Below are 10,036 nucleotides of genomic sequence, written 5' to 3'. Positions count from 1 at the left end.
TAAACCAGTGCACGTTACAAGGCAGGTAAGTCTCTCCCCTTCCTTTGAAGCAAAAGCAGTGCTGGCCAAAAGAAGCCTTTTATTGCAGGGTTACTACAGAGCAAGAGGAGAGTAGCGTAAAACTTGCACGCATCCACTTTCACCATCAACTTAGGAGAAGGGCAGGCACAGTATTGTGAAGTTGGTAAGTTTGTTTCAAAGCTGATGATTGATTAAAAAATTGATGAGCAGCATTATTTTCACTTACTGCTGTACAAAGGCTTAAACACGCAGGATCTGAGTTTTTCATTGCTTCACACAGCACTTAATTTCAGGCAGCTTACTACTGCCACCAACTACACAGCACTGAAGCACGTGAAAAACTCTGTACAGTATCTGAAATCATATACATAAATCCAGGTTACCAGATGCATTCCACGTTGATGTTTTAAGACTCACATAAGGGAGTTTCTTCGTGGTTTGTAAAAATACCTTCTCCTACCCCTGACCACTCAAACCTATTTTTGTGATTTAGGCTTTGAAACTACAGCTAGATGCATCTTCCCCTTCAAGGTTACATCCTCCTGACTGAGGTGCTCAGTAGGCAATGGCACAAGCTCCAGATTTTCTGGAGCCACTTTCCAGAGAGCAGAGACCAGTAGCCTGATTTAGGGGCTCCAACCGTAACTCAAGCGTGGTTCACTTGCACAGAACGCTCACTAGACAGGATGCTCTGCACCATGCGGAAAGCGGAGGCTGATCTCAAACCTCTCCAAACACTCAGCTTCAGCACAGGTGCTCAGAACCTCGCCACTGGGTCCTGCAGGCAGACAAGAGCACCTCTTGCTACTCTGGGACTGTGGTAAATTGTGCTTCACTTGTGAAAATGTTTGGGTGAATTTTTATTAATTTGCATGTTACCTAACTGAAAACTATGTGAGAATTAAAGTCAAAACTACTGCCATGAAGTGAAAACACTATTTATTTTTATAAAAGGCAATAATTAAAACAAACCCTACCAGTGTGTACATTGTACACATTTGAATGACACTTACAAGAATGAAGTTTCCATATACAAAGATTACAAGCCCACACTGGTAAAGGATGCACACAAGCACATACGCAACTTCACAGATGCCTCAACTCCAGATCACAGTACCAATTACTCTATGACCACACCTGCATAGCATTTTCATTATTAGCATCCACACTACTTTATTCCACTACAAACTGTACACAGAAAGCAAGGAGTTTATTCAGAGAGCACATATATTCGCAGAAAGAATTTATTTGCTGGAATAATCTCTCACTCTTCTGTTGCCATCTTCAAGAGATACTCTTTGTCAATTTTGAAAAGCCTCCACCCCTCCTCAGTGGACAGATCAGAGGCGCCCCTTCTCTTATAGAACCTGATGGACGGTTCGTTCCACTCTGCAACGAGGAAGTGCATACTGCTGCAGCGGCACTTCACAGCAACCTGCAAAAAAGCACGCAACATGACACGTTTCAAACAACAGCGCCAGATGACAAGCCTACTAAGAACTGGTGAGACTACTCAGCAACTAACCATCACCAGAAATCATCAAGTTCATTCTGTCTGTCACTTCAGCACCTGTCACTGTTTAACAGACTCTAGACAATGTTTGAAGCTGTCTGGTGTCCTGTCACCTCCTTTAATTTAATGCTGAGTAGTGCTGAAGGAGCAGCTCTCGTGCAGTTAGCGGAAGAGCAACAATACTGCCTTGCCCTGTGTCCTCAGTTCTGCTTGTTTAGACTTATCACTTAGACATACCTGACTCAAGTTCTTCAGAATTTCTGACCCAATGCCCAGTCCTAAAAAAAAAAAAAACCAACAAGAAACTAAGTTTTCATTTTAAAGAAGCCCTATAGAAAGCAACTCATCTAATTCTGTAATACATACCTCTGTACTCAGCCATCACATAAAAATCTTCAAGATACAGCAGTTTTCCAATCCACGGATCATAAGTGAAATAATACATGGCAAAGCCCACAATGCAGTGTTCTGAAACAAAGGGTGTAACTTCAGCTAGTCTGAATTTAAAAGGCAAAAATACTAAGCCTTACATGCATGTTTAAACATACAGATTCTCTTTCTGTGACATGCAGACATTTGCTACTAGGTTAGAATTAAGAATGAAGTTTGCAAGTAAGCACACAACTGAAAATGCAAGTTCTGACAAACTTGTATCAACCTAACAGAATGAAGATTGCCCTTGTCATACCCTGAAATCCTCAAAAGCACTATCATAGTAAGTGCTGAACACAAGGCTTTTTTCTATAAATGCATACCCTACTGATTTATCAGTATTTCCATTCTGGAATACAAGTAAAAGCTTTACACAGCAGTTCACGATCTAGATGATTGCCCCAACTCCACTTCCTTAGCAACCAAAACAGTCCATCAAACTCTGAAGAGCACTGATCTTTCAATGTATATTCCTCAGTAACTACACTGTGCGAGAAGGCATGCTCACAGGCCACCTTTACAGCAGCATTTCCAGCACCTCAACTTATGCTTCCCCTGACAGCATCACGCTGTTTTCTTTACCTTCAGCACCACAAAGTCAAGGTAAGTAAAGCTGCAGCTTCAATTATAATTCTGTGGCTCAACAGGGAAGAGAAACCGACTCTTCCAACAAAGTATTTTAACTACGTCTGCCGTAACACTCTGCACATACTGTAAGAGAAGCGTGCAAACAGATTTCTGATCTATTGTGTCTTTGGTAAAGGTGTGGGAATAGCACTTGTCCCTGGAGACCTTACCTCATATTATGATCATCTACTTTATTGTGTAACGGATCTTTTAGTTACCTCCCCGCCCATCCATGTACACGGAAGGGCCATGTACATGGCGAAGCTAGAGACTGTAACCTGAAGATTGGGGACAAATTAAAGAAAAAAATGTGATTCAACAGGATTACATAAAGGTAAGTCAGGGTCAAACAAGAAAAGCCATTTAATTAATTGGAGTCAAGTACATTATGTTATACCTGATCTTCCCACGCCTCCAGGATTAGCAACTACTTCAGCAGAGTATCACTATATGTTACTGCATTTAACAGTTAACCTATGCCTCCTACCCCAATTCATTGGTGGAACCTTATGTATAATCGATAACATTAAGTACAAGATGCCTCTTGTGTATTTAGCATCTAAAAATAAGTATCAGGAAGTCTCACCTTCAGGTGACCAGTGTTCTTTTGGCACTTCTGCAACCAGACAGTGGTAGAAAGGGTGCTCGCCAAAGCCATCCTCAAGCAGTTCTAGAAAAGCAGAACACATCAGCACCTGAGCTACAGATACTGTCACTAGGCTACCAACCCGGTGAGCAGATGCCTCTTTTGTACCTTTCTCAGTTAGCACCACTTGATCCTCCATGTCCTCGTATTTCGCTAGTTCCTGGAAGAGAACGACATGTAAGCGGACTCTCCCCGCAGGTCCCCGCAGCCGCTTCCCTATTGGCCGCTCCCCGCCCCCCCGCAGCCTTGCGCAAGAGCTTGTTTTTCGCTCAGACAGAAGGGCAAAGGTGCTGGCCCCCCCCCCCCCCGCCGCCGCCGAAGGCTGCGGATCTGCCCCACACCCGGCCGCCCGCCGCGGGGAGACCGGCGCCTGACGAGAGCTCCGGCCCCGCCGCGCCCCGCAGCGAGGGGGGGCACGCAACGGCCGGTCTCGCGTGCCGCCGGAGCGACGCCGCTCCCCGCCGCCCCCCACCTTGATCAGTCGCAGCAGGTCGGGGCAGTCCTCAGGACGCGCGGCGCGGATGCTGAACGAGGCCATTTTCGACGGCGCTTCCCCCTGCGGCCCCCTCGGCTGACGAGTCCCCGATGTGTGAACAGGAGGAGCAACTGCTTCTTCATTCGTGTCCCGGGCGCGGCGGCCACCTGCGGTCAGTCAGGCTGAGAGCATGTCCCGGCGGCGCTGAGCAGACAGGCGACCTTCCTCCGGCTGCCGGTGCGTCCGCGACTCGAACTATGCCGAGCGCCGCCGCCGACTTCCCTATTTATAGACGCCCACGCTCCGCCTCTCCCCGCACGCAAGCCAGTGGGAGCGCCCGCGGTGCTCGCCCTCAGCCAATGATAGCGCCCCTCCCCGCAATCTTGCCTCAGCCTGCCAGCAACAGCTGGTGCGGCGTGTCTCGTGACGCAGCCCGCCGCCCCCCCACCCCCCCCCACCCCCCCGCGGTGGCGCCCCCTAGCAGAGCCGGGCGGCGCTGCAGGGCGCCCGGGTTAAACCTCGCCCCTTCTCCCTCAGCGTTGCGGGGGGAGGGTGGCGGGACCGGGGCTGACCCCCCCCCCCCCCCCCCCCCCGCCGCCCCGACCCGCCCGGGGAGCCCGCCTTGGTGCCCTTTGGGGCTGCGGGCTTCTCCCGGCACCGGCTTTCAGGGTTCCCCGAAAAGTGAGCCCGTCGTTGCCCCAGCGAGCGCCACTGCGCCTGAGTCGGGGCTCTCCCTGCGGCGGCGCGGAGCGCCGCGCCACCATCTTAGGGGCCGTGGCGCCGCCCTGGCCGCAGGCTCTGCGCTGGGGGAGTACGGCGGCTTTCGGCACGGCATTTTTCACCGCTGTGTGGAGGGGGAAAAAAAAAAAGCCTCTGTACTTACTTGAAATATTAAGTAATGACCCGTATCAAACCCTGCGGGGGGGGGTGTGTGGTGTCTAATACCAAGGTACGCCCCTGGGCAGGAGCGTCCTGGTGGAAAAGGTTTCAAAACATTGACGTTTCACTTTGGGCTTGGGACATTGTCCAGCCTGACACACACACCATAACTGACCCGGTTTACCAGCCTGACTGGAGAGGAAGGGGTAGCGCTGGGAGAAGCACAAAGGACAGGAGTGTTTACAAAACAGGAGGGATCTGCCAGTAGTCTGCCATAAGAGACTCCTTCCTGATGGAGGTATGGATGTCCCTGAGAAGAGAGGTGGGCGTGATGAAGAAATTCAACATGGAGAAACTCTCCAAAAAGGCTTTGGAGTATGAAAGGATGGAGGAATTATCCCCAGCCCAGCTCTTCCTCTGAACATTACCTACAGATGTCAATCTATCCCGCAGAATGAGAGCTGGATCTTGATCTAGATGACCATGCAGGTCTATAGACCTACCAGCTAGGCCACCCAGAGAAGAAGTATAATTCTTTGGCATACGCGTGGTTTTCTTTTCACCCTCTTCTATACACTTTGCAACCATCATGTCCATTCTTAGATACTGTAAAGGAGCTCTTTATTTTACATTTAGCTTAATCTGACTTGTTTTAAGAGTGATTTGGGATATGGGAAGACAGTAAGTCATGCTACTGCTGCGGAGTAACAATCCTGAAAACCTGGATTCCCAAACACTCTCACAACACTCGCACCCTGTTTTTCAGTGTATCCAACAACCTATAAGGTTCACCTTCATTTAGACAGAGGGGCCAGCATGCAACATGATACTACAAAAGAACTGTATAAAGAAGTGTGTATTCTCATGGGTGGTGTTAGCGAAGAAAATCCTTTGGCACACGGTGGAAAAGTGCCCAGAGTCCTGGAAGAGTAATTTAGGATTTATGCAAACACCCTAACTGGCTCAGTTTACCCTCTACTGGAGCAAAAATGGAGATGCCCAAAGAACAGAAGCATTTCCAAAACACAAAGCAACAGCCAATGGCTAGTAGTAGAACAGTTAAGATTTGTTTCATGAGTTATGGATCTGGAAATCCTTCAGGACAGGGCTTTGGTAGGGAGACTGAGTAAACTAGCAAAGAATAGACTCAGCCTAACTACATACATTTAATGAATATACATTTTTTCAATCCCTAGAAATGATCTGGGATCAGAAATGGGGAATACTGTCTCTGTGAAGGACTTAACAGTACTTGTGTCAAAGAGTTAACAGTGTGTGTGTTGTGTCAACTCTTTTTGTTTTGCATTTCACAGTGAGGAAGTCATGCTGTCAGGAAACCTACTGTTGTGTAAGAACAGAAAGTGCCTGGTTTCTTTCATTCTTAAGTCAGAGAAGTCATATGATTTTAGAAGTTGAAGTTTCAGCAAAAAAAAGCATTTTCCACCTTGACTGTTTTTGAAAGTCCTGCTTTAACTTGCTCAGAAATATGCTGATATTGTGTTACCCCAGTGAATACAGTTCATTGGAGCTAGCTTTCAAATTCACAAGGCAGAAGAAAAAACTATTTAAAAATTTCCTAAACTATCAAAAATAGTTTCATGAAACAATAGGAAATGCAGAGAATAAAAAAAACACAAAAGGAAAATGAGATATGTAATTAAGATACCTAGATCTCAGAGACTATGCTGCAATTATTTAGTTATATATTACTAGAGGTATTTTTTCAGAATAAGTAAGGTTAATAAAAATGGTAAGAATATTTTACAAAGAGGTTTACAAGAACTCTGTTTTGTGAATGAATCAGACTGATGGGCCTTGTACTTTACAGCTTCTTCCTTTTGTCTCAGGTCTGTTCGTCTTTGAGCAGGTTTCGTGTCATCTTGACGTAGCCAAGGTCAGTGGTGAAATCTCTAATGACTTGTGTAGGGCTCGGATTTTATCCTTGAGTGGTCAGCCTGCTTATTTGCACTTCTCTCCAAGGGAATGAGTAGTGGTAAGTTTCCTGAAAAGGATCAAGTTTTTCTCAAATTATGCAAATATGTATGCTGGAAAGTGGTTAGCAAACGTGTTTAAGGTAAACCGATGTTGAAATAACCTGTTATAATGAAATATGCACTGAAGTCTGGATTAGCTCGCTTTTCTGTTAGCAGCCAGCAGCTTCTTCCATGCAGAACCTGCTGACTGTGAATCCATCTGCATTTCCACCAGGAGGGTTGGTACTTTGAGGGGTAGAATGGTTAGAATTAAAGATCATGTGCATTGTTCCTCTTATTCTCATTTTATCTCCTCCCTAAATCTTACATGTAAGTGGAGAAACAGAAAATGTCATGCAAAATAGCAAGCAGCACTTTCTTTTTTAGCATGCAACAGGAACTGGTATTAATAAAAGCACACAGAGTGCTACGTATCTGACTGGGGCAAGTTTTCCCCACATCCTCTCCCGAAATGGAGGTCTTGTCTAGTCTCAGGCTACAGGAAATAGCTGTGCTAGTTCTCCAAGATCTTTTCACGGCGATGCAACTGAACAATTTATTCAGAGAGTTATGGGACCTCAGCTGGACTTGTACTGACAGCATATTTTTATTTGCATCTAAATTTCTGAATATCTCTTTTCTTGGAGGCTGGACAGAAAGGCTCGAAGTGGGCACCAGTTTTCTTTCTTTACTGTTCAACTAATCAAACTCTCTTTACTTCTCGTATTTTAATTTTTTATTTCCTCCTTCGCTAGGAGGATTCCTTGAATTCCTGTATGAATGCCTCTCTCATGCCTCAAAGGTTCTCTGTTTATAATAAATAAAAGAGGGAAGGAGAAGAACTGCTTATTCCACATTAAAATGCAGTGAGTTAATAATTTTTGATTACACTATTAAATGTTCTCAAGTATTTCAATCCAAATTGTATCTCCAAATTATATCTCCTGTCAAATCTCTGGAGCAAAATACAGAAAATGCAATTAATATTCAGTATTGACCTGTAATTTTTCCAGATTAGTCTTTGGACAACATTCAGGACTCTCTTAGCATTTTCAACTGAATAATTTCTTCCTAATACTTAGAACTTGCATTGATATTTATGAGTTCACAGTTGCTTCCAGAGATTTCTTTCGAGCAACTTACAGTTTATCAACACTAGGCTCTGTTGAATTGTTGAATTCTGCTCAGAATTTGGGGCAAATGCAAAATTAACAGTTTCACATAATAAAACTACATGAATTTCCATATGCTGGAAATAAAAGGACCATCATTTTCCACTATCATCTTTGAAGACATATTTTAGGTCATTAGAACCCTATTCCTGTAAGCTAATACATCTCATCTGTCATTTGTAATTATGCAATTTGATGAATTTGGGATTTAGACATAACTAATTATCTGCCTGCATCCACAAATCATCTATATCATGCATGCAAATAATTTGGGGTATAAAAGTTATAGAAATAGATGTTGGGAAAAAATCAAGTCAGGCCTCAATTTTATAACTTTACGTTTTGGATACAGTAGGAAGTCTCTTTGGCTCTGATCCTGCAATATACTTCAGTCGGTGTTCTTGGGTGCAGTATGTCAGGCTCTAAAAAGAAACCTGGGGAAATTAAATTTTTCCTTAAAACTAATGGGGGTTCGCATGATGAGCAGGTGTTTTTCTTACATGTCACAATCACAGCTTTGTCTTTTGGCACACTTTTGCACTGACCAGAGGTGATTCTTTTCATGGCATCTTGGTTTTTGAACCTTCAGCACGCACCCGTACCGGGTTTCCACATTTTTTCCCCACGACCAGATGAACGAGAAGCTTTGCAATAGCGCTCTCGACTTTTTCCTCTGTAGTCACGCAGACCTGGTCTATGCGTGGTCATGTAGCAAGAGCCGTGTGACTGTATGGGCTGGCATATACAAGGGCTGTAGCTGGGGACGGGACTGGTAAGATGTTTGGGGGTGTGGGGCCAGCTGAGAGGAGCCTTCCCCGTATCCTGCTGTGCCTGCTGCTCTGCCCGTGCTCTGCCTCCTCCATGAACGAGGCTCACCCGCCAGGCCCCTCGCTTGTGCCTGGTTATGCGGCCACGAAACAGGAGGGAAGTGCTCGCACCACATCCATGACAGAAAAAAACGTGTTAGTAGCAAGGGTCCGTTCCGGGCGGGCTTTGCTCAGTGTGCAAGGCACGCAACTTCAGTCTCTCGGCCTTTCAAAACAGAAATCTGCAATCTATCACAAGTCTCATACAAAAAAAGACACAAATCCTATTTTTCAATTCACATAGCCTTAGTTTAGTTTGTTGAGAAGCAATTTATCAAAAAGGTGATAGAGAAAAAAAGACTGATCAGGTGTTACTCTTGCAAATAATGAATAATCTGGTCAATGTACTTTCACTGTTTGCTAGAGCATCTATTTTCTCATATCCTCATGCCATCTCAGTGATGTCTTTGGCAAGTCTTCAGCAAGGTATGCTTGACAACTTCACTGCTAACTCGTACCTCCTATAAGCACCATTTTGCTGGCAAGTTGAGATGACCAGTGAGAACCACACACATTCTCGTCGGCGCGAAAGCCACGGGCTGCACCTGGCCACCTATACGCAAGTCACTCGGAGGTGCCGACACAGTTAGCAGCTAGTTCTCTCCAAGTTAGATCCTTACCGGCTCTGCCGTGTCTCTGTGCAGAGCAGGAGCTGCCCCTCTGCCCCCGGACCCCGGCGCAGGCTGATTGTTCTGTCTGCTCTAAGGTTCTTCAGTTCCCAGTAATAAAAGTAATTCTGATGAATTAAATTGGTTGATGATTCGCCTGTGGAAAGCGCACAGCTTATTTAACACGGGCAGTGTTTTCTTAAACCTCTTCTCCCTAGAAAATACCGAGGCTCTCAATTACCTTCCCTAACAGTGCCACCAAGTGACCGGCCAGGGGAGGAGGCCGTGTCCCCCCGTGCCCCGGCTGCACGCAGCCGTGTGGAAATTGAACCGGCGCCACTGCAGGCCCGCCGGATCGGGGAGCCCCTCCGAGGCCTGCTGAACGCCCGCCTTTGCGGCCCGGCTTGGGGGGCAGGTCGGCGGGATCCGGGCCTGGCGAGCCTGCCCTCTTCAACACACCGTGAAAAAAAAGGAGTATTTAAAAAAAAAAAAATTAAAAAAAATAATCACGGTATTTGTTAAGAGCCAGTGCCCCGCGGAGCCCGGCGGCAGGGCTTGCCCGCTCTGCTGGGGCCCGTCTGACGCCTAACGGTCGCCGGCGGCCTCAACCTCCGCCCCCGTCAGCGGCCGCGCTGCCCGGGGGAGAGGGAAACGGAGGGACCGGCGGCCCGCCCCCGTGTGGAAGGCGCGGTCGCTGGCAGAAGGCCGGTGCCGAGCGGTACCGCCCGGTGGGCCCGGAGCCGCTCGGGGGCGGGAAGGCCGAGGCGAGCCGGCTCCGGGCGCCCCTGCGCGGGGAGCGCATAGAGCGTCGCGGTGGGAAGGCC

At 46.8% G+C, this 10,036-nt stretch overlaps 1 protein-coding gene across 1 annotated transcript; it reads right to left on the bottom strand.

Moving 5' to 3' along the window:
• Nucleotides 1–943: 943 nt before the first annotated feature.
• SAT1 (spermidine/spermine N1-acetyltransferase 1) lies at nucleotides 944–3,939 on the bottom strand. Its single transcript, XM_050895573.1, has 6 exons — nucleotides 3,712–3,939; nucleotides 3,348–3,399; nucleotides 3,180–3,263; nucleotides 1,901–2,002; nucleotides 1,772–1,812; nucleotides 944–1,456 (listed from the first exon to the last, which is right to left on the bottom strand). Exons 1-6 carry the CDS (start codon nucleotides 3,775–3,777, stop codon nucleotides 1,286–1,288), a joined length of 516 nt encoding a protein of 171 aa, XP_050751530.1. The 5' UTR covers nucleotides 3,778–3,939; the 3' UTR covers nucleotides 944–1,285.
• Between the last annotated feature and the right edge of the window lie 6,097 nt (nucleotides 3,940–10,036).

This window comes from Gymnogyps californianus, chromosome 1 (genome assembly GCF_018139145.2).
Source record: "Gymnogyps californianus isolate 813 chromosome 1, ASM1813914v2, whole genome shotgun sequence".
Classification (NCBI taxonomy): Eukaryota; Metazoa; Chordata; class Aves; order Accipitriformes; family Cathartidae; genus Gymnogyps; species Gymnogyps californianus.
Note: the sequence above shows the minus strand (reverse complement) of the source record. Positions and strands in the feature narration are given on the sequence as shown.

Excerpts from the sequence above, each read along its gene's own strand:
- SAT1 (XM_050895573.1), bottom strand. The coding sequence starts at position 3,777 with ATGGCCTCGTTCAGCATCCGCGCCGCGCGTCCTGAGGACTGCCCCGAC. Across the intron at positions 3,264-3,347 it reads AGTGGTGCTAACTGAGAAAG|AACTGCTTGAGGATGGCTTT; the intron begins GTACAAAAGAGG and ends CTGCTTTTCTAG. Across the intron at positions 1,457-1,771 it reads TTCTGAAGAACTTGAGTCAG|GTTGCTGTGAAGTGCCGCTG; the intron begins GTATGTCTAAGT and ends GCTTTTTTGCAG.